The 24,884-nt window shown below is 43.2% G+C and overlaps 1 protein-coding gene and 1 long non-coding RNA gene across 2 annotated transcripts; both read left to right on the forward strand.

Moving 5' to 3' along the window:
* Window positions 1–1,278: 1,278 nt before the first annotated feature.
* LOC125344811 lies at window positions 1,279–22,642 on the forward strand. The gene is made up of 2 exons (XR_007209645.1): window positions 1,279–1,464; window positions 22,464–22,642. It is a non-coding gene; the product is annotated as an uncharacterized LOC125344811 (long non-coding RNA).
* Window positions 7,164–10,715, forward strand: LOC125344810 (putative nuclease HARBI1). Its single transcript, XM_048337146.1, has 3 exons — window positions 7,164–7,295; window positions 9,254–10,460; window positions 10,687–10,715. Exon 2 carries the CDS (start codon window positions 9,399–9,401, stop codon window positions 10,119–10,121), a length of 723 nt encoding a protein of 240 aa, XP_048193103.1. The 5' UTR covers window positions 7,164–7,295; window positions 9,254–9,398; the 3' UTR covers window positions 10,122–10,460; window positions 10,687–10,715.
* Window positions 22,643–24,884: the final 2,242 nt, after the last annotated feature.

Genomic DNA, 24,884 nt, shown 5'->3' on the forward strand with positions numbered 1-24,884 from the left:
CAAGGCTGGGGGCCAGTGGCTCATGCCTGTAATACTAGCTACTCAGGAGGCGGAGATCTGGGAAATGAGGTTAAAAGCCAGCCTGGGCAGCAAAGTCTGTGAGACTGTTATCTCCAATTAACGAGCAGAAAACCAGTAGTAGTGCTATGGCACAACATGGTAGAGCACTAGCCTTGAGCGAAAAAGCTCAGACAGCACCCAGACCCTAAGTTCAAGTGCCATAACTACCACCAGAACCACCACCACCACCAGCTTTCTATTTAAATAGGCAGATTACAAAAAAAAAAAAAAATCAGCCCAGCACTGTGGCTCACAGCCACTCAGGAGGCTGAGGTATGAGGGTTGTTTGAAGCCAGCCCAGGTGAGAAAGTCCATGAAACTCTTTAATTAGCCACCCCAAAAAAGCTGGAAGTTGAGCTGTGTCTCAAGCGGAGTGCTAGCCTTCTGCAACAAAGCTCAGGGACAGCTTTCAGGCCCTGAGTTCAAGCTTAGCATGTGTGCACACACACGCGCACGCGCGCACATACACACACACACAATCACTTCAGACAGAATATGTTTGTAATACCAGCACTTATGTGGCTGAGGTAGGAACATGTCCAGTTTGAAGCCTCTCCCCACTAAAAAGAGAAACAAAACAAAACAAAACAAGCTAAGTGGTAGAACATTTGCTTAACAACTATGAAACTCTGGGGTACATTCCCCAGAGCCACAAAAGAAAAGAACAAGCGCTGAGGTATGGCTGAAGTTGGTAGAGTACCTGCCTAACATTCACAAGGCCCTGAGTTCCAACTTCAGTACTGCCAAAACCAAACTCACTAAAACACAAAAGCTACAGTAGTCTTCCCTTATTCAAGATTTGACTTTCTACAGTTTGAGTTATTTGACTTTCTACAGTTTGAGTTATTTGTGGTCAACCAGAGTTTGAAAATAAACAAAGTTCCAGTTGTGAATGTACCTCAGTAGTAGAGTGCTTGCCTAGCATGCAGAAAGCCCTGGGTATGATGAACGAAAAGGGGAAAAACAAAATTTCAGAAGTAATTCATGGTTTTTTCTCTTCTGTATTTTTTTTTTCCTGCAGGTCTTGGGACTTGAAATTAGGGCCTGGGCAGTATCCTTGAGCCTCTTTGTCTTCAAGGCTAGCACTCTACCATGCAAGCCACAGCACTACTTCTGTTTTTCTCTGAGTAGTTTACTGGATATAAGACTCTCAGGACTTTCCTGCCCAAGCTAGCTTTGAACTTCAACCTTCAGATCTGCTTCCTGGATACCTAGGATTGCAAGTGTGAGCCACTGACACCCAGCTCATGGGTTTTGTTTTGTGCACACACACGTGTATGTCTACATGTGGGCATGCACACCCATGAGCTTGCTGAGGATTAAAACCAGGGCTTCATGCATGTTAAACATAGGCTCTGTCACACAGCTACAACAGTAGCCAACAATTCATTAGGATTTCTGTTTGTTTTCTTGTAGTACTGTGGTTTGAACAGCCACACACAGTCCTTTGCTTTCAGTGTGTTTTTTTCAGATGTCTTTTGTTTTTTGTGCAGGCAGTCAGACCTCAACCCTCCATCAACATGCCCAAGAAGCTGCAATTATACGTATGGTGGCTGTGCCTGATCCGTTTTATGTTGCACAACATGTAGAATAGCATTATGAAATTAAATGTAATCCTGCCTCATCCTGCCCAGGAGATAAATCCACCCTTTCTCTAGTATATCCATGCTGTATAACTTCCAATCTATAGACACTAAGTAATTATGACTCTCTTATGAGATTGACTGTCTCAGTATTGGATTGCTTGCGTTGCACTAATGATGACTCTAAAGTGCACCAGTAGTGGTGCTAGAAATTTTACATGTGAAAGAAAAGCCATAAAATGGCTCCTTTGGGTGACAATGTGAAAGTCCTCATCTTAATAATGAAAGCACAGAGGCTCTGGTACTGCTATCTATTGTTTTGGGCATACACTAGGGATCTTGGAATACATTCTTCCCAGATAAAGAGGAAACACTATAAATATAAAGCCCAAAGACAAAAAGAATAGAGGAGGAAACAACAAGTGAAAGATGTCAGCAAAATTAGAAGTCAACAAAAACGTCAAAGTATGAAGTGTCAAAAATTAGAAGGGGCTAGGAATGTGGCTTAGTGGTAGAGTGCTTACCTACCATGCATGAAGCTCTGGGTTTGATTCCTTAGCACCACAGAAACAGAAACAACCAGAAGTGGTGCTGTGGCTCAAGTGGTAGAGTGCTAGCCTTGAGCAAAAAGAAGCCAGGGACAGTGTTCAGGCCCTAAGTTCATGCCTCAGGACTGGCAAAAAAACAAACAAAAAAAATTACAAGTAAGCTTGGTGCCTGAGGCTCATGCCTATAATCCTATCCATTGGAGAGGCTGAGAACTGAAAATCTGTGAATCCTTCCAATCACCAAAAAAAGCCAAAAGGAGAGCTGTAGTTCAAGTGGTAGGTGCTAGCCTTGAGCAGAAAAGCACAAGGACACAACAAGCCCTGAGCTCAAGCTCTAGGACCAGCTCATCAGCCACACTCATACCATTCCCCCACCCCAGACATAAACAGCCAGGCTAAGGAGAAAGTTTTCAATGTTAATATTTATTTCTGCTTCTTCTTTTTTCATTTTACTTGTCTATTTTAATATCCATTAAAACAATATTCTCTAGAAATTAACTTGTAGTTTTTCATAGCACTTATAATATGGGGAACCCATAAGTATTCACACAAACAGGGAATGTTTATGAATTAGGCTACAATATTAATTTTCACAGAAGTACAAGAACTTGTAAGTATCTTTCATTGTTCCTCATGGAGGGCTACCTTCACAAATTGCTTCTTCTTATAACACGATTAAAACTGTAAGTGGAGGGCTGGGAATGTGGCTTGGTGGGTGAGTGCTTGCCTAGCATGCATGAAGCCCTGGGTTCAATTCCTCAGCACCACATAAACAGAAAATGTCAGAAGTGGCACTGTGGCCCAAGTGGTAGAGTGCTAGCCTTGAGCAAAAGAAGCTCAGGGTCAGTGCCCAGGCCCTGAGTTCAAGGCTCAGGACTGACAAAAAAAAAACATGGCAAAGGAAGGATCAAAAAATCGACAAGGGGGCTGGGGATATGGCCTAGTGGCAAGAGTGCTTGCCTCATATACAGCGCCAGAAGTGGTGCTGTGGCTCAAGTGGCAGAGTGCTAGCCTTGAGCAAAAAGAAGCCAGGGACGGTGCTCAGGCCCTGAGTTGAAGGCCCAGGACTGGCCAAAAAAAAAAAAAATCGACAAGGACAAAGACACAGAGATAACAGCTGCCAAGTTCTAGAAAATGAAAAACAAAATGGAAGAAATGACAGACTGAGATGAGCAGAACTGATATCCAGCCAGGAATGAAATCATAAACAAAGCAAGTTCACACAACCAAAGAACTCAGAAAGGCTAACAAATTAGAGATACCATAATCATGGGATGGTAGATGGGGTGAAAACAGGTCTACAAGTCCATAGAAGTAGATGGACTCTCATCTAGCTCCATACACTGTCCCTGGTCTCAAGTGATCTGAATGACCCTTCCTCTATGCTGTTAGGTTACTGGGCAATAACTTTGTAAGCACAAAACCACTAAGATGATTGATTTTTGTCATCAAAGTCACAACAGGACACTCCTCATTTGGCCTGAAACACACTAACAGCAACTAGACTATCTGGTTACCTCATTCATACATGAAAATAATACACCAAAATCAAAAGCTCAGGGTGCTGGTGGCTCACCCCTGTAATCCTAGCTACTCAAGAGGCTAAGCTCTGAGGATTTCAGTTCAAAGCCAGTCCAGGCAGGAAAGTCCATGAGACTCTTATCTCCAATTAACTACCAAATAGTTGAAAAGGGAGCTGTGGCTTAAAGTGGTAGAGCACTAGTCTTGAGCACAAAAGGTCATAGACAATGGCCATACCCTGAGCTCAGCTCAAGCCCCAGGACTGTTCTCCCCCTGCCCCCTCCCCCACCCCAAAAGGAGCTTCCCCTCCTTCCCTCCTCCCCCCAAAAGGAGCTCCAGTAGATGAGTGAGGCTAGTAGACTGCTGGTTTGGCAGTGGAGTCATGGGAACCAAGTAGAGATTTTACTTTCTCTCTTTTTTTTTTTTTTTGCCAGTCCAGGGCCTTGGCCTCAGGGCCTGAGCACTGTCCCTGGCTTCTTTTTGCTCAAGGCTAGCACTCTGCCACTTGAGCCACAGCGCCACTTCTGGCTATTTTCTATATATGTGGTGCTGGGGAATTGAGCCCAGGGCTTCATGTATATGGGACAAGCACTCTTACCACTAGGCCATATTCCCAGCCCCTTGTTTTTGTTTTGAGATAAACCCAGTGTCAGTGTACATGAAGAGAGAACTTCTCTAAAGAAGCTTTCTATTTCTGCTAGGAATAAGCTTAAACCTGTCTTTCAGATTTCTGGAAGTGGGCTGGGATGTAGCTCAGTGGCAAAGCACTTGCCTAGCAAGTGGAACGTCCCAGGTTCGATCCCCAGTACCAACAAAAAAACAAAACAGATTTCTGGAAGTAGCAAGAAAGTCAGAGAACAATTTGTACCTTACCTGTCTCTGTATAGCTTTTTGTTAACTGGACATCTCACTCTCAAACACAAACTATGTGATATTCCCACATGTTAAGCCTTCTTATTGTGCCATCTAAACTGCAGCTACTTAGTTCTCTAGTCTTGAACTCTCAAGAGGATTCTAAAGGGGCTGGGAATATGGCCTAATGGTAGAGTGCTCGCCTCGTATACATGAAGCTCTGGGTTCGATTCCTCAGCACCACATATACAGATAAAAGCCAGAAGTGGCGCTGTGGCTCAAGTGGTAGAGTGCTAGTCTTGAGCAAAAAGAAGCCAGGGACAGTGCTCAGGCCCTGAGTCTATGCCCCAGGACTGGCAACAAAAACAAAACAAATAAACAAGAGGTTTCTAAGGTACGATTCATTTACTTGCATCTTCTCTGCAGGTAGAAGGGTTATTTGCACTGCCAAATCAGATACTGCCTCTGTTCTAGCTTTGCTTCTTCCTAAAATGTCAAAAAATCTCTACAGCTCCCATTTTCTATCTCTGTTTATACCCCCTAAATTCTTTCAATATAATTCTTACAGGGTTTTATAAGAAAAAGTAGATACATGTGATAAATCTCTCATGCTTGGCCATAAATATATGGTCATAATCAAATATCCTTTGTTTTACGGAGTTTAGACTGCAACAGAGGAATTAGAACACAGTAAACTATGTCTGAAAGTAAGAAGTCCTTCGAAGATTAAGGAAGGAAGGAGCTAGGGAAGACTGCAATAAAAGTTATGTAGGTCAGGATTTAGTATTAACAGTATCTATTTCACATCAAGCGTTCCCACAGCTATGTTAAGTCCAAGGAGGTACAACCTGAAAACAGAGCATTAAGTTAACTACATGTATTTGAGTAGATTAGTATATGTGACAGCTGCTTCAGCACACTCATGCATCACCCCTTGTGTATTAAAGTAGTGTTTGTGGCTATAGCTCAGCAATAGAGAGCTTATCATATGCAAGATCCTGGGTTCAATCCCCAGCAATATGTATATATGTATGTGTGTATATATACACATACATACATGTGTATATGCTACACACACACACACACATACACACACACACACTTCCGAGGCAGGAATGGCAGCTATTATCTGTAGTCTCAGACAACTCAGGAGGCTGACCATGCAGATTGCTGGAGACCAGGATTTTAGGCTAGCCTAGGCAACATAGCCATGAATTGAGACCAGTCTTCAAAAACCCACCCACCAAAGAAACAAAACACATTGAGATGCTACGCTGAATTAACCCCACTAACTAGGTGTTGAATTATTGGTAAAGTGAAAACTGAGATGTGTGTTATTTATGAACCCAAGAGGGTGCTTAGCCACTTACCCAGAGATTTATTTAATGAGAACGGATCGCAGGTTTCCACAGGTCGTTCCACTGCCAGTAAGAAGAGAGTCGTGAACCTTGAGTCCCTTTTTTTCACTAGTCAACAGTCACCCTCACCTACACGCGGAGTACATATTTGGCACTCAACAAATCTTGATTGAATGAAAACCTACTCCACACATATCGCCACCCATCCCAGAAGTTTCAGCCCGCCAATTACTTCCAAAAAAAAAAGACAAAAAACCCAACCAACCAACCAAACAACTTTACGACTTAACCCAAAGATAACAGAGAATAACCCATAGATAACAGAGAAAAGCTTGGGGAGGGATCTCCCTAACGACTGAGAGATATGAAGAGCCAATGGGGCCTACACCAACCCCACCAACCGAAGAAAACTTAAAAGAGGAGCTCGGGGGACTGAAACACGGGCAGGCCGGCTGGGGCTGTTTCCATGAGGAGGCGGCCCCAGGGCCGCAGGTCCATAGCCTCCCACCCGGGGGCGCTGAGCGATCCAGGGGTATCCCCGCCTCCAAAGTTAGTACCTGCGAAGCGGCTGCCCAGAGTGTGTCCCGAGGCTCTCATTACGGAGGCCGGGGCCCGGGGCCGGCCAGCCGCACCTCCTGGCTGAAGGTTCGCGGCTCCGGACGGCACAGGTCGCAGGCAGATTCCTAACGCCTTAAGTTGGGTCCCCACTTCGTAAGGCAGGCCTTTTTTTGCTCTCGGGAATGAGCGGGTTGCCGTAGTCAGGTCGACTGGTTTTCTTCAGGGTTCCCCTCTCCCGCCAAGCGATCGTCCCGGCCTTAAGACCGCAGCTCGTCGCTCCCCGGCGCCGCCATCGTTAGTGTTTGTTTTCATCCGCTTCGGTGCAGGCGGTGGGGTGAGGGGGGTGGGGTAGAGAGCTATGAGGAAAACCCAACTGCTTAAACTCAGCGACACTTTCGCCACACCGCGGAACTCCTAGTTAGTCATTTCAGCTCTCAAAACTTAAGACACAAGCTGATTACTTTTCCATTTATGACTTTGTTGTCATTTTTCAAGTCTTTCAGGGAGGAGGGAAAGGCTGCAGGCGGGGAGTCTTAGAGAGCGAGGGCGGTTGGGCTCCGTGTCGAATGTGCGGCGTCCTCAGAGCAGGCTGCGGCGGCCGCGAGGGTGAGGACGGGGCGTGGGGCGGGCGCTCACGCGTTGGGGGCGGAGCTGCTGTTGCGCGTCGTGGCGGCCCCGGGGCTGCCGCCGGTTCCGGAAGAGGGCCTGTCGGGGTAGGGTAGGGTGGGTGGAGTGTGTGTTGGGAACTTGGCAGCCGCGGCGAAGTGGGTGACCGGCCTTCGCAGACTCTGAGTGACCGGCGCAGTCAGACTTCGGTATCTATTTTTAAGAGGCGCTGTGAAAGTGGCGCCTCCCAAAGCCTGGCTCTCAACCCTTTCCTTTTCACGTTCTGGTCTTCCTTGTTTTGAATTCGAATTTCTTGGGGTGAGGGGCAAGCCTGTTGTGAGAGCGGGAAATGTCCGTCCCCAGGCTGGGTCATGACTCCCCCCCCCCCATTTTTTTCTTTCTTTCTTGGTTGGCCCTGGGGCTTGAACTCAGGGTCTGGGCGCTGTCTCTGAGGTTTTCGTGCTCAAGGCTAGCGCTGTACCACTTGAGCCACAGTGCCACTTCCGGCTTTGGGGGGTGGGGGCGGGGAGTGTGTATAACTGGAAGTCTCATGGACTTTTTCTGTCGGGTCTGGCATCGAACCGCGATCCTCATGTGTCAGCCTCCTGAATACCTAGGTTTTACAGGCGTGAGCTACCCCACGGCCAGCATTTTTTTTTTTAAACCCCAGATTCCCTGGTTAGAGTGGTTTCAACACCCCCATATCTGTCCCGTACCTTTCCCGGTGGAGCCTTGGGGCTTTGGATAGCAAACCTTGACTAATCTTTACCCAAGGTAGTTATGGTTTCTCAGCTGCATCAGTAGAAATGGACCTCTTTTACTTTGTGAATGATTATATCATCATTTCCAATGATAATTTTTTTTTTTTGCTGTTCCCGATTCAAATGCCAGACACTAAATGAGCCACCAAACGTGCCAGCGGCTCACACCTGTAATCCTACCTGCTCAGGAGGCAAGAGATCTGAAAATCACAGTTGGAAGCCAACCCAGAATGGAAAGCCCATGAGACTCTTCATTTAAGCAGGAAAAAAAAAAGCCGGAAGTGGAGCTGCAGCTCAAGTGTAGAGTGCTAGCTTAGAGCAAAAAAGGTTAGGGACTGCATGCAAGTCTTGAGTTCAAGCCCCAGGACCAGCACCAAGAAAAAAAACAAATGAGCCACCACGCTGAAGCTACCCCCCCCCCTGCCTTTTTTTTTTTTTTTTTTTTTTTTTGCCAGTCCTGGGACTTGAAGTCAGGGCCTGAGCGCTGTCCCTGGCTTCTTTTTTTTTTTGGCCAGTCCTGGGGCTTGGACTTACGGCCTGAGCACTGTCCCTGACGTCTTTTTGCTCAAGGCTAGCACTCTGCCACTTGAGCCACAGCGCCCCTTCTGGCCATTTTCTGTATATGTGATGCTGGGGAATCGAACCCAGGGCCTCATGTATATGAGGCAGGCACTCTTGCCACTAGGCCTTATCCCCAGCCCTCCCTGGCTTCTTTTTGCTCATGGCTAGCACTCTACCTCTTGAGCCACAGTGCCACTTCTGGATTTTACTGTTTACACTTTACCACTAGGCCATATTCCCAGCTCTAAGCTCCCATTTTTAAATTATTTTTTAAAGAAATTATCTACAAATGGTTATACAAAAGGGGTTTCAAGCTTTGTGCCCATGGTTCACACCTGTAATACTATCTATGCAGAAGCTTGAAATCTGAGAATGGCAGTTCCCAGCCAGTCCAGCAGAGAAGTCCATGAGACTCTTTTTTTTTTTTTTTTTTTTTTGGCCAGTCCTGGGCCTTGGACTCAGGGCCTGAGCACTGTCCCTGGCTTCTTCCTGCTCAAGGCTAGCACTCTGCCACTTGAGCCACAGCGCCGCTTCTGGCCGTTTTCTGTATATGTGGTGCTGGGGAATCGAACCTAGGGCCTCGTGTATCCGAGGCAGGCACTCTTGCCACTAGGCTATATCCCCAGCCCTCCATGAGACTCTTGTCTCCAAATAACCAGTAAAAAGCCAGCCCCATACACATCTTTTAAAGTGAACCAACTTTGTCATGCATCTAGTTATACCCCAGAGATACTGGTACAGAATATTTTTCCTGAACAACATTGGTTTGCTCAGAAGGTACTGTTGTAGCCTTTAAGTCAGTTTAGTGTCCTTGGTAGGTTTCTAATTTTTTTTAACCTTTACAGAGAGAAGATTATAAATGCCAGAGTCATTTAACTGATGGTTAGCCATTGATTTCTGACACCTCCTTAAATATCTTCTTGTACCAACATCTTCATTGGGAAGAGTTCACAAAAAGTACCACATAGGGAGACCACATCCACATTTACTATGGCTATACCAATTACAGTGCTAGACTGTGATCTCTTACTGTATGGTCGAGGTCACCGGACTTTGGACCGTTTTAAGCTGGATGATGTGAGTGATGAATATTTGATGTCCATGTATGGGTTTCCACGACAGTTCATTTATTACTTGGTGGAGCTCCTGGGAGCAAGTCTTTCTAGACCTACTCAACGATCCAGGGCTATTAGCCCAGAGACACAGATCCTTGCGGCACTGGGCTTTTATACTACAGGTTCCTTCCAGACTCGGATGGGAGATGCTATTGGAATCAGTCAAGCCTCTATGAGTCGTTGTGTTGCCAATGTTACGGAAGCACTTGTGGAAAGAGCTTCACAGTTCATTCACTTTCCAGCTGATGAAGCTTCCATTCAAGCTCTGAAGGATGAATTCTATGGATTGGCAGGAATGCCAGGGGTGATAGGTGTGGTCGACTGTATCCATGTGGCAATCAAGGCACCAAATTCTGAAGATCTCTCCTATGTGAACCGCAAAGGTCTCCATTCTTTAAACTGCCTGCTGGTGTGTGACATTAGAGGAGCACTAATGACTGTGGAGACAAACTGGCCAGGCAGCCTCCAGGATTATGCCGTGCTGCAGCAGTCTTCTCTGAGTAATCAGTTTGAAGCTGGGATGTACAAAGATAGTTGGCTTCTTGGTAAGTTTGCAGGCGTAAATTTGGTATTTGTAGCTATTGAAAAAATTTTATAATAGAGAGCATGAGAGGTACGGCCTGGCAATATAGTAAATTGGAGGCCCTGAGTTCAAACCCCACTACTTAAAAAAAAAAAACTAAACAAAATTATGTAACCATGTAGAATGAAATATGAGACTCTATATACCTGAATCTCAGTTCTCTCACTTTTTTTTGTGAGACCTCAAGTGATAAGCTCTGAGCCTTTTCTCTTTTTTCTGTCATTAATATTACTATTTTGTGGGCTGAGGATCAAATCCAGGGCCTTACACATGACAGGCAAAGGCTCTACCACTGAGTACACTACCAGCCCTTAAGCCCTAATTTAAAAAAAACCAAAAAAACATTAAAGCTGGGTATGGGGACTGGGAATATGGCCTAGTGGCAAGAGTGCTTGCCTCATATATATGAAGCCCTGGGTTTGATTCCCAAGCACCACATATATAGAAGACGGCCAGAAGTGGCACTGTGGCTCAAGTGGCAGAGTGCTAGCCTTGAGCAAAAAAAAGAAGCCAAGGACAGTGGTCAGGCCCTGAGTCCACGGCCCAGGAATGGCAAAAAAAAAAAAAAAAAAAAAGCTAGGTGTGGTAGTATATGTTTATAATCTCAGCGTTGGGCAACCTGAGGCAGGAGAATCTCAAATTTAGGTCAATCTGGCTACAGAACAAGTTTAAGGGGCTGGGAATATGGCCTAGAGGTAAAGTGCTCGCCTCATATACATGAAGCCCTGGGTTCGACTTCTCAGCACCACATATATAGAAAAAGCCGGAAGTGGTGCTGTGGCTCAAGTGGTAGAGTGCTAGCCTTGAGCAAAAAGAAACCAGGGACGGTACTCGGATCCCGAGTTCAAGCCCTAGGACTGGCAAAAAACAGAACAAGTTTAAGGTCTGGGTAATAATTACATGCTATGTCATTCAAAAAAATTTAAGGCATTTACTAAAACTTAACATTTGACCAAGATCTACCACTTCTGGGAATTTATCTTATAGCAACATGTTCATAAATGCACAAAACAAAATTATAAGAATTTGTAGTGGGAACAACCATATGGAAACAAAAGCAACTCTATAAAAACAGTACCCTTGGGCTGGGAATATGGCCTAGTGGCAAGAGTGCTTGCCTCCTATACATGAAGCCCTAGGTTTGATTCCTCAGCACCATATATATAGAAAAGGCCAGAGGTGGTGCTGTGACTCAAGTGGCAGAGTGCTAGCCTAGAAGCCAGAGAAAGTGCTCAGACCCTGAGTTGAAGCCTCAGGACTGGCAACAAAACAAAAACATTGCCCTTAATTCAGCCAAAATACCTATCAATACAGAACTGGTTAACTATAATACATCTGTACAGTTAAGCCATAACCTTTATCACCTGTAAAATGGTGAAAATAATACAGTAGTAATTGATTTTGTGAGAAGTAATGTATATATCAAAGTTCACTATAAAGTATTGTGCAAACATACAAATGATAGTTGCTATTGGTGATTGTGATTGTGTTATCTATATTAAAATGATAGAAGATAGTGCATTTACAATTTCTTTTCTTTTCTTTTTTTTTTTTTGCCAGTCCTGGGCCTTGGACTCAGGGCCTGAACACTGTCCTTGGCTTCTTTTTTTTGCTCACTCTGTCAGTTGAGCCACAACGCCACTTCTGGCTGTTTACTATATATGTGGTGCTGAGGAATCGAACCCAGGGCTTCATGTATGCGAGGCAAGCACTCTTGCCACTAGTCCATATTCCCAGCCCCATGCATTAACATTTCTCATTTAGGAAATCAGTTCATAAAGTTGCCTGAATTCCACTGGAAAGCCTGGCTCAGTGATCTGAGTAGGACAGGAATCTATTCAATATTAAGCTATGGGAACCTAGGTGATGGTATCTATATTTTAGTAATAGTAATAGGAATCCCTGAGCCTGACAGCTTAGGTTTTTTTATTTTGTACTGTCTTTAAGCATTTCTACTCAGGAGGTTGAGATCTAGGAACACGGTTCAAAGCAAGCCCAGGCAGGAAAGGCTGTGAGAGTTATCTTCAATTAGCCACCAGAAAACTGGAAATGGAGCTATGGCTCAAAATGATAGAGTGCCAGCCTTGAGCATAGAGCTCAGGGACAGTGCCTAGGCCCTAAGTTCAAGCCCCATGACAAACAAAAAACAAAAACAAAACAAAAAAAAATGAAGTAAGCATTTTTGTATGTGACCAACAGGACAAGGATTATCTTGTACACAAATGATGTAAGATTCACTAAGATCTGGGCATGGTGACATATGCCTATAGTCCTAGCCACTCAGACAAGAGGATTACTTGAACCCAGGAGAGACAAAAAAAAAAAATGGGAGGATGGAAAAAGAAATAAAGGGAGCCTTCAAATTCCATTTTAAAACAATTCACATGAAGAGGTGAAGGAAAAGCATATATTTTGTAAGAGTCTTCTCAAGCTGTTTCTTTTACAGTGGTGGGAGTTGTTTGCTTTCAGGCAGATTCCTTATGAATCTTTCTCTTTGAGACCCAAACTATAAAGTCAGACTAGTATTCTTAAGACTTGAGTACTAGCTGGAGTGCAGTGGTACATGCTTAGAGCCCCAAACTGTTTGGGGGCTGACTTGGGAGGGTCACATGCACCAGCAAATTTCACATCAGCTTGGGCAACATCCACCATGCAAAAAATAAAAACAAAAGTTAAATACTAATGTTAGCAGTATTTTAATAAAAGTGAAAATAGGCACTGAATATTTTAAAATTCATTTTTCCTTTTTTTTTTTTTTAAAAGAATTGTCTCAGCAAGGCAAAATTTACTTCTGCATAAGGGTGGGCCATCAGCCAAAAATCTGGCAAGCAAGGACACTGAACTGACAGTCTGCTTTAATATTTATCCCTAACACAGCAGGCCTTGCCCCTTTGCTCTGATTGGTTGAGCTCTGGTTCACAATCTGCTAGAGATTGGCTAGCTTGAGTAGGGTAAAACGTATTTACATAAAGTGATTTTGAAGATTAGCAGTTTGAAAGTAATCTCAAAATAGGCCCATACCCTCTGCTATTTCTTCAACTGTCTGTCTTGTGTCATAATTCCATCTTGAAAAGAAACCAATTTAAGACAAAACCTTACATTTTACAAATCATCTTTTCCTTAACTAGAGACAAACCAGCAGGCCAAAGCAGGAAATTTTAAGTAATACACTTTGATGAAAAGATAGTTTTTCTCACTAGCTTTTTTATTTTTGCTTTTTTGCCAGTCCTGGGGCTTGAATTCAGGGCCTGAGCTCTGTCCCTGAGCTTTTGCTCAAGGCTAGCACTCTACCAATGGAGCCACAGTGACACTTCCAGCCATTTCTGTTTATGTGGCACCGTGGAATGGAACCCAGGGCCTCATGCCTACTAAGCAAGCACTCTACCACTAAGCCACATTCCTATTCTTCATTTTTCTTTTTGAGATGGAGTCTTGTTCTTTTGTCCAGACTGCCTTCAGTTTGTGATCCTACTGCCTCAACTTCCCCAATTAGCAGGGATTATGGGCATATCATACTTTGCTTCTAGTACTTTAAAAGAAGTTTTAAATTTTATTAGTAAGTAGTTGTGCAAAGAAGTTGTAATTGCTTTGGTACTTTTTTTTTTGGTTGGGTGGTTGTGGGGCTTGAACTCTAGGCTGGGCATTGTCCCTGAGCTCTTCAGCTCAAGGCTAGTGCTGTACCCCTTTGAGTCACAGCACCACTTCTGGTTTTCTGGTGGTTAATTGGAGATAAAAGCCTCATGAACTTTCCTCCCCAGGCTGGCTTTGAACTGTGATCCTCAGATGTCAGCCTCCTGAGTAGCTAGGATTACAGATGTAAGCCATCAGCGCCTGGCTTTCTTTTTTGTTTTTCAGTACTGAGGTTTGAACTCAAGACCCCACACTTGCTAGACAGGTACTTTATTATTGCTTGAGCCATGCCTAAGCTGCAATTAGGTATTCCTTTTAATAAGGCCTTCAAGGTCATGTGAGAGGGAATAATTTTCTTTTCCTTCACTACTTGAGATCCCCAGATTTAGGTGGAATTAGAGCTTTAGTAGTTTATTTTTGTTTGTTTTGTAATGTTTGGGAACCAATCTAACGTTATGGACATGCTAAATAAGCACTTTACTACAAAGCTATACCTTGAACCCTTTAAAATATCTTTTTTCATTGTTTACAGGACAGAGTTGAAAATAAGGGGTATAGAAGTAGATTCATGGTACAACTTAGTTTGTAGGAGGACACTAGGTTAAACCCCCAGTAGCCTCCCCACAAAAAATCAACTGCAGGCATGGCTCAAACGGTAGAATGCCAGCCATGAGTAAGCAAGCTGAGCAAGAGCAGGAGGCCTTGAGTTCAAGCCTCAGTACCAGCACATTAAAGAAAAGAGGAAAGAGGCCAAGTGCTGGTGGCTTGCACCTGTAATCCTACCTACTGAGGAGCCTGAAATCTGAGGATCTTGTTTCAAAGCCAGCCTGAGCAGGAAAGATCATCCAAATAACCACCAGAAAACCACAAGTGGCACTGTGGCTCAAGTGGCAGAGCACTAACCTTGAGCTGAAGAGCTCAGGAACAGCACCCAGGCCCAGAGTTCAAGTCCTGCAATCAACCAAAAAAAAAAAAAAAAAGGAAAGAAAATATAAAACCAGTAAAAATTTGAACTCAGGGCTTGGGCACTGTCTTTGAGCTTCTTTTGCTCAAGGCTAGTACTCTACCACTAGAGCCACAGTTTTTTTTTTGTTTTTTGTTTTGTTTATGTGGTACTGAGGAATTGAACCCAAGGCTTCATGCATGCTATGCAAGCACTCTACCATAAACTACATCTCCAGGCCCTGACAGCTTTTTGTACTTTTCTGATTTCCTTCTCTACAGAAAAGGAGAGGCAGCTATTGCAAAAGTTGACAGACGGGGCTGGGAATATGGCCTAGTTCTTGTCTTGCATATATTAAGTCCTGGGTTCAATTCCTCAGCACCACATACATAGAAAAAAGCCAGAAGTGGCACTGTGGCTTAAGTGGTAGAGTCCTAGCCTTGAGCAAAAAGAAGCCAGGGACAGTGCTCAGACCCTGAATTCAAGCCCCAGGACAGGCCAAAAAAAAAAAAAAAAAGTTGACATGTTTATTAAGCCATATCAGGCCACCAATAAGAAAGGTAGCAAAGTATAGTCATGGAAGTTGGAAAAAATGGAAATTGACACCTTTGGTTTTAGACTCCTTAGAAAATTTCTCTGTGCTCTAAATAGGAAATATAATGTTTCACAAATTTTTACACTCAAAAGAATTATCTGTGCTGGGGCTATAACTATTTGATCCCTAGTACTACAAAAAAAAAATCATCTGAGAGATTTATTTTTAAATGTTACTGAGCCGTACTTCAAACCTCAGGAATGAGAATTTTCAAGGAAAGAATGTAGACATCCATTATTAATAAATGCCTTAAATGATTTGAAATCACTAGTCTCTAGAGGATGGGTATACTATAGGATAATTAGAGGAACATTTTCAGAATTAGGAGGAATGACAAGCTGTTAGATGTTTAATGAGAGATACATTAGATAGCTGATAGTATAATGCCATCAGATTTGTTTAATATATCTAGAATTCTCAAATGTTGAACTAGCTCTGATCCCCCTTTGTTTCTGTAGCATATTGTCACCTAGTGTTATCCCTTCCTGTCCTCATTCTGGTCTATCCCTTCAGGGTGCATTACCTAAATTCCTCTCCTCTAAAAATACCTCCTTCTTCAGGCAATTCAGCCTGAGTTCTTATTTCTTCAGCTCCTGGCCTAGTCCTTTTAAGCAGCTTTGGGTAACATCTGTCAGAATGTCTTATGGATGACTGATCACATAAGCAGCAATTTTAATCTGTTTAGCAATTCTGATCTTCATCCCCTCCTAAGTGTCTGTTTTCTAGTGGTGCTTGAATTATAAGCAGTTAATGACTATGGAACATTTTACAAAAGGTCTTCATTAACTTGTTTGTTCCATATAATCTCTCCCTCCTAAGGTTCAAACTTAGTGAAATTTAACAAACATCACTTAGCACAACTGTGTATAGACATTTATTCTAGATGGTCTTTATTTCCTTTTACATCATTAGCCATTGTTTTAATGATTCTGACATTGACTCACATATCAAAGGAGGGCTCACATATTCTGATCTTCTCATTTGTAAAATGCATTCAGTGTATTACTTTCAAGTTGGGTTTGGATAGAACAGCATCAAGGATGATATTAATAATAACAAATCATATATATTGTATATACTGTGTTACTGATGTTAAAATAAAATACAGCTACATTTTATTTTATTTTATTTTTTAAAGATAGTTTTTGGGCTGGGGATATAGCCTAGTGGCAAGAGTGCCTGCCTCGGATACACGAGGCCCTAGGTTCGATTCCCCAGCACCACATATACAGAAAATGGCCAGAAGTGGCGCTGTGGCTCAAGTGGCAGAGTGCTAGCCTTGAGCAAAAAGAAGCCAGGGACAGTGCTCAGGCCCTGAGTTGACGGCCCAGGACTGGCCAAAAACAAAACAAAACAACAACAACAAAAAAAAAAACAAAAAATTGTTTTAAATAAGATAAAAACTTTGTTAAAGCAACATAAAAGAAGTTAATTTATACTAATTCAAAAGGCAAAAAAAAAAAAAAAGCCACTTTGAAGGGTTTGAGGCCCCTTCTGAGAAACTGTTGACTACAAATACCCTTTCTCAGAAAAATGTACACACATGAAAATGCTTACATGTATTTCCAGGAGCTTCATGGAAATTGAGAAGCATTTATTACTTATCTCTCAGAGCAAAATGGGCTGATGATGAGGAATAAAGCATTTAAGGACATAAGAGCATGAAGAGAGAGGTTTAAGTAACAGAGAGCTAAAGGGGCATAGAAATACCAAGTACTCCACTTTTCCAGAGGACTGCATGTGGACAGGGTTAGGGCCAGATCAGAGTTATGAATGCAAAGCTAGAGCCCGATCTATACCAAGTGTGCCAGAAACCCAGCCTACTCAAGGATTTGGAGGAGGAAAGATAGCTCTGCTGGTATAATGTGCAATAGTTTTGCAGTAAGACAGGCAGGGAAACAAGCTAGGTCCTTGGCAGTAACTCGGGCTTCTAAGTCTAGGCTAAAACTAACAGCAGACATGAATAGGAAACAGTACGGAGACATTTTGAAAAAAGATATAGGGGTGCTAGTGTTTTAAATCTGGATAACTGAGAAGTCTAGTACAGTTTCATTTAACTACAAAAAAGTATATTTCTGTATATATTTGTAATATGTATCTATCTCTCTATATTCATATTTTCCCCCAGATGAGGTTTGTTAATCTTTTTTGTACTTCCTTTGCCAGTGTTGAAGTTTGAACTCAGGGCCTTGTGCTTGCTTGGCTTGTTTGCTTGGCTGGAGCTCTATTCCTTGAGCTATGCCTCCAGGCCTGGCTTTTGTGTGTTTTTATTTTTGTTTTTTGGATGCTGGTCCTGGTGCTTGAACTCAGGATCTGGGCACTGTGGTCAAGACTAATAACATTCTACCACTTGAGCAACAGCTCTACTTCTGGCTTTTGGGGTGTTTAACGTGGTAAGAGTATCATGGACTGCCCAGGCTGGCTTCAAACTGCAATCCTCAGATCTCAACATTCTGAGTATCTATGGCCAACAGTGCTAAGCTCCAGCTATTTGCTTTAAATGAGACTGACAAGGGCTGAACCACAAATATAAGAATTCGGTCCAAAATCCAATATATCCAGTACATCAAGTTAACTTAGTACCTCCCATAACTAGAAAAAGAAGCCAACCTACTTCCCATAGAAACCAGTCTCTAGTAACCAATGCAGGCAGCATAAAAGAACTACTGCAACAATTGGCCCAATCAGATAGAATTCAGTTAGTACCCTAATTCTTGTCCCACTTCCAACCAGATTATGCCAGGTTAGAATTCAGTTAGTACCCTAATTCTTGTCCCACTTCCAACCAGATTATGCCAGGTGTGGTTAAGTTACCTTGTGTACAGATTTCTCAGACCAACATCTCCAATCTGGAGATATCTGAAGCCTTCCTCTTTTTCCAAAATAAATTTTTCTTGTCCTTCTGTCTGTCTCTGAGTCTCTGGCCAAATTCAAGTGATGACAGCTGATCTGATTATTTTGCTTTGAACAGCCTTTGCTTATTCTTATTTGGGTAGTCATTATTTCTAGATTAACAATAACTATCAGCTGGGCATTGGTGGCTTTACACCTATAATCCGAGCTACTCAGGAGGCTGAGATCTTAGCACCACAGTTCAAAGCTAGCTGTGGTAAGAAAAGCTGTGAGACTCTTATCTCCAACTAACCACCAAAAAGCAAGAAATGAAGGTGTGTCTCAAGTGACAGAGTGCCAGCGTTGGGCAAAAAAAAACTAAGAGCTGGCAAGGGAGAGCTCAATACTCTGAGTTCAAGCCATAATACCTTCCTCCCAATACAAACACACACGTGTGCGCACACACGTTCACACACACACACACACACTCCTAAAAAACTGTTAGAACTAATGAAATACCAGGATACAAAATTAACATACATACAAAAATCAGTTGCTTGGCTGGATATGTGGCTTAGTGGTAGAGTGCTTGCCTAGCGAGCACGAAGTCCTGGGTTTGATTCCTCCGGTACCACATACACAGAAAAAGCAGAAAGTGGCGCTGTGGCTCAAGTGGTAGAGTGCTAGTAGCCTTGAGTAAAAGAATCTCAGGGACTGGACTGGGAATATGGCCTAGCATGTGATACAATGTTACTTCTGGAAGGCATAAGATCCTGGAGTTTCAATTGCTAAGCCCCCTGATGGCTTTAAAGAGAACCCAAGCAAGACCAACAGAACTTCCCATTGAACCAAGACTATCCAAAACAGCATGAATGATAATAAATTAATTTCAATCACTAAGTTTCGGTATACTGTCTGATATGCATCAATATCATATACCAATGAAACAGCTCACCTTTTACAACTTTCAATCTGATGACAACAGCAACATTAGAAGTAATTCCACAAGGGGCTGGGAATATGGCCAAGTGGTAAAGTGCTTGCCTCGTATACATGAAGCCCTGGGTTCGATTCCCCAGCACCACATATATAGAAAAGGCCAGAAGTGGCACTGTGGCTCAAGTGGCACAGTGCTAGCTTTGAGCACTTGAAGCCAGGGACAGTGCTCAGGCCCAGAGTTCAAGCCCCAGGACTGGCAAAAAAATGACAACCAAAAAACATTTCAGGGACAGTGCTCAGGCCCTGAGTTCAAGCCCCAGGACTGATAAAAAAAAATCAGTTCCTGAAATAAAATTCATGAGATTCCATCTTACTTAATGGTTGGGCATGGTGTGGTGTTACATGCTATTTCAGCTACTGAGGAAGCACATGGCTGATCATGGTGACTTGTTCCTTTCATCTCTATTGGCACAGAGACGTAAAAGCAGGACTGCCACCCAGACTGGCCTGAGCATAAAGCAAGACCCTCCCTGGAATAAAACCAATGCAAAAGGGGATGGAGGCATGGCTCAAGTAGTAGGAGGTGTGCCTAATAAGGCCTAGAGTTCAATCCCCAGTACCACCAAGAAAATACAAAAATATTATCATTTTATGCACTCACAGTAAACTATCTGAAAAAGAAAACAAACTAGCTGCTGGTGGCTCATGACTGTAATCCTACTGCAAGCTACTCAGGAGGTTGAGTGAGATCTGAGGATTGCAGTTCGAAGCCAGTCTGAGCAGAAAATTCCCTGAGGCTCTCATCTCCAATTAACCACCAAAAGGTGGAAGTGGAGATATGGTTCAAATAGTGTTTATCCCTCAGTGAAAAACCTAAGAGACAGTGCTAAGGCAGTGTGTTAAAAGTCCCAGTGCCAGCATGCACATGCATGTGTACACGTGCACACACACATATACACACACATACACAAAGAAATCAAGAAACATTATTACAGGTACACAAAAAGATCACATAGGAATAAGCAAGGAGGTAAATTCTTTCAATACTAAAACCATAAAACAATTATGAAAGGAATTAGGGCACAATAAATAGATACGCTGTTTTCACAGAGGAATTAATATTGTTAAAATGTTCCTACTACCTAAAGTACAGATTTAGCACAATTCCTATCAAATGTCAATGACATTCATCACAAAAGTATAAGGAATAAACATCCTCGAATTTGTATGAAATCACAAAATACTCCTGAAAAGCCAAAAAGAACAAACATGGAGATATCACAATATCTGACTTTAAAATACACACAGATGCCGGGCACTGGTGACTTGCATCTATAATCCTAGCTACTCAAGAGGCTGAGATCTGAGGACTGTTCAAAGCCATCCAGGTGAGAAAAGTCTGTGAGACTCTTACCTCCAATTAACCATAAAAAGCCAGAAGTAGAGCTGTGGTTCTAAGTGCTAGAGTGCTGGCCTTGAGAAGAAAAGGTCAGGGACAGCGCCAAGGCCTGGAGTTCAAATCCCAGGACTGGCACAAAACTTGAAAATAAAATACACAAAGCTACAGTACCAAATGCAGCATCAAACTGATTTTAAGGTTTTGCATTTATGCTTGGGTCAGCCTACAACACAGTCCTCCTATTTGTTACCTTCATACACGCGCCATTATACCCATTTTGTGTGTGTGTGTGTGTGTGTGTGTGTGTGTGTGTGTGTGTGTGCTGGTACTAGGGCTTGAACTCAGGGCCACAAGCTTTCATCTGGCTAATGTTTAGCCAGCTTTTTATTGGTTTAGCAATGTCTCACCTAGGCTGACCTTGATCTTTGATCCTCCTTATCTGTTTCCCAAATAGGATTACAGGCATGAGGCACTGTGCCCAGTTTATAGCAACTGATTTTTTTTTTTTTTTTGGCCAGTCCTGGGCCTTGGACTCAGGGCCTGAGCACTGTCCCTGGCTTCTTCCCGCTCAAGGCTAGCACTCTGCCACTTGAGCCACAGCGCCGCTTCTGGCCGTTTTTCTGTATATGTGGTGCTGGGGAATCGAACCTAGGGCCTCGTGTATCCGAGGCAGGCACTCTTGCCACTAGGCCATATCCCCAGCCCGCAACTGATTTTTTGACAAAGATTGCAAAAATACACAATGGGTAAGGGCAATCTCTTCAACAATAATTTTGGGGAAAACTAGATATCCATTGCAAATGAATTAACTAAGAAGCTTGTATCTCATATTAAAAAAATCAATTCAAAGGGGATTAAAGACAAATGTTTAAGATATGAAACTACTACAAGAAAACATAGAAAAACTCCATGACATTGTTCTGAGCAATCATATTTTTGGCTATAGCATTAAAAAGATGGGGCTACTTTTCCCTTGTAGCTCTTCAGGAAGATGAGATCCAAAAATCACAGGCAGAAAACTCCATGAGACTTTTATTTCAAATTAACCAGCAAAAAGCTGGAAATAGATGTGTGGCTCAAGTGGTAAAGCTCAACTCTTTTTTTTTTTGGCCAGTCCTGGGCCTTGGACTCAGGGCCTGAGCACTGTCCCTGGCTTCTTCCCGCTCAAGGCTAGCACTCTGCCACCTGAGCCACAGCGCCCCTTCTGGCCGTTTTCCACATATGCAGTGCTGGGGAATCGAACCGAGAGCTTCATGTGTAGGAGGCAAGCACTCTTGCCACTAGGCCATATTCCCAGCCCCAGAGCTCAACTCTTGAGTGAAAAAAGCAAAGAGAGAGCATGAGGCCCTGAGTTCCTGTACCAGTTCTAGAAGGAAAAAATGCAGCCACATTTTTTGGTTAGGGAGAGGCTTGAATTCAGAGCCTAGGTACTGTCCCTGAGCTTTTCTGTTCAAGGGTAGTACTCTACCACTTTGAGCCACAGTGCCACTTCCCGTTTTCTGGTGGTTCATTGGAGATAGAGTCTCCTGGACTTTCTGGGCTGGCTTGGAACCATGATCCTCAGATCTTAGCCTTCTGAGTAGCTAGAATTACAGGCACAAGCAACCAGCGTCTGGCCCAAATTTTGCTTTTTGATGTTTGTTCTGCTCTTTTGAGCTACTTTCTGTCTATAAAAACAGATTACTGCTCAGCTTGTCAAAACACTCAAGGGAGGCTGAGAGACAGAGTAAGAGTAGATTTTAGTCAAGCCCAAGCAGAAAAGTCCAAGACTCTGCCTCCAATTAATCTGCAAAAAGCAGGTCTACAGGTATGGATCAAGTGATAGAATGCCAGTCATGAGCAAGAAAGCTGAGCCAGAGTTTGAGGTTCTGAGTACAAACAGTCCTCCCACCAAATTATTGTGATGTGTTTCCTTTCTTTTGTGCTGATACTGGGGCTTGAATCCAGGGCCGGGGCTCTGTCTCTGACCTTTTTGCTCAATGCTAGTATTTTATCACTTAAGCCATAGTTCCACTTCAGGCTTTTTTTTTTTTTTGGTAGTTTAGTGGAAGTAAGAGTCTCACATGTTTTCCTGCCCGGGCTGGCTTTGAATACTTATCCTCTGACTTCAGCCAACTTATTAGCTAGGATTACAGACATGATGTCTTCTAACACAATTAAACACTTTAAGGTTTTGAAACAACATAGAAATGAATCTTTTTTTTTTTTTTGCGCCAGTCCTGGGCCTTGGACTCAGGGCCTGAGCACTGTCCCTGGCTTCTTCCCGCTCAAGGCTAGCACTCTGCCACTTGAGCCACAGCACCGCTTCTGGCCGTTTTCCATATATGTGGTGCTGGGGAATCGAACCTAGGGCCTCGTGTATCTGAGGCAGGCACTCTTGCCACTAGGCCATATCCCCAGCCCAGAAATGAATCTTAAGATTGAAAAAAAAGACTGTTTTGAATGGTTACACGAATCTGACTTATTCACTCAAGAAGAGAATCTTTCTGGTACTGGGGTTTGAAACTCATTGATTTGAGCTTGCTAGACAGATGCTTTACTACACCCATAGCTCATTTTTGCACCACTTATTTATTTATTTATTTATTTTGGCCAGTCCTGGGCCTTGGACTCAGGGCCTGAGCACTGTCCCTGGCTTCTTCCCGCTCAAGGCTAGCACTCTGCCACTTGAGCCACAGCGCCGCTTCTGGCCGTTTTCTGCATATGTGGTGCTGGGGAATCGAACCTAGGGCCTCGTGTATCCGAGGCAGGCACTCTTGCCACTAGGCTATATCCCCAGCCCCTGCACCACTTATTTTTAAGGTAATGTCTTGCTTTATGTCTGAGCTGACCTGGATTATAACTCTCCTATTTGTAGTTCCCCAGATGGCTTCACAGGCACATATTACTGAGCCCAGCCATTGGTAGAGATAATCCTTTGCTTTTTTTTTTTTTTTTTTTTTTTTTTTTTTTAAGAGAAGAGAGGCGGGGCTGGGAATATGGCCTAGTGGCAAGAGTGCTTGCCTCATATACATGAAGCCCTCGGTTTGATTCCCCAGCACCACATATATAGAAAATGGCCAGAAGTGGCGCTGTGGCTCAAGTGGCAGAGTGCTAGCCTTGAGCAAAAAGAAGTCAGGGACAGTGCTCAGGCGCTGAGTCCAAGGCCCAGGAATGGCCAAAAAAAAAGAGAAGAGAGGCAAGGTTGGCCTTGAACTATAATTTTCCAATCTCCACCTGCCATGTAGTTAGAATTATAGGTTTGATCCACCACACTTCAAGATTCCTACAAGAACTACCAAATATGAATATTCTAATGATTTGTGACTTACTATACAACTGGTAGTACTAAAAGAATGATGTCATTTCAGCTACTGAGCCCACAAAGGTACTATCCACTGGGGAAAAAGTTGTCTTCCGGGCAGCAGTGTTCGATGGTTCCCATAGGTCTACTACTCTAAGCAGTTTTCAACCCATTACCTTATAAAATTATTTTTCTTTCTAGCTTTGCTCTTTGCAAACTTCCTTCCTGGGTTCTCTAAGCAATACAAAAAGAAATTTGGTAGAAGCATTAAGAAGATACCCACAATTGAACACTCCTTTTATTCCCTGTCCTTCACCACTAGTTTATATGTTATTAAATCACCCTATGCATAATCTTCTCTTTGCTGCAGCTTTATTCCCACAGATACCACCACAATGCAGGCCTTGTTCCTGATCTGGAAGACAGTCACTTGGCTGGTTAACTTCAAGTTTATGCTGTAAACCTTGGGCAAACCACTGAAGACTAATATAATATAGTAAAGCACTGTCATCTTCTTATGCTCCACATTTTTTTCCCCCTGCAAACTCTTCAGTTTGACCTTCAATTATCCCCATGCAGTGTCAGCAGACAGAATAGGTGATGTGATTTTGCCTGATGGCATTTTCAGGAAATAGCTTCGTCACAAAAACTGGCAAACACTGATCCTGTACCAAGGTCTGGTGTTTAATGCATGTATATGGCTAGAAAAATAGTTTAGTAGTTCAATTAAGATTTGGGGGGCTGGGGATATGGCCTAGTGGCAAGAGAGCTTGCCTCCCATACATGAAGCCCTAGGTTCGATTCCCCAGCACCACGTATACAGAAAATGGCCAGAAGGGCGCTGTGGCTCAAGTGGCAGAGTGCTAGCCTTGAGCAAAAAGAAGCCAGGGACAGTGCTCAGGCCCTGAGTCCAAGGCCCACGACTGGCAAAAAAAAAAAAAAAAAAAAAAGAAAAAAGAAAAAAAGATTTTGGAAACAACTTCAGTTAAAAAAGACAGTTTAATTGAGAGTGATGGTATATGCCTGTAGTACCAGCACTGGGGAGGTGAAGGTGATCTAAAAACAATCTAGACAGCCTTGATCACTTTACAGTGGATAGATTTGACTTTCAATTCTTTGGATTATCTACTGTCTAGATTTCTCACTGTGAGTAAAAC

This window comes from Perognathus longimembris, unplaced genomic scaffold, assembly GCF_023159225.1.
Source record: "Perognathus longimembris pacificus isolate PPM17 unplaced genomic scaffold, ASM2315922v1 HiC_scaffold_4414, whole genome shotgun sequence".
NCBI lineage: Eukaryota > Metazoa > Chordata > Mammalia > Rodentia > Heteromyidae > Perognathus > Perognathus longimembris.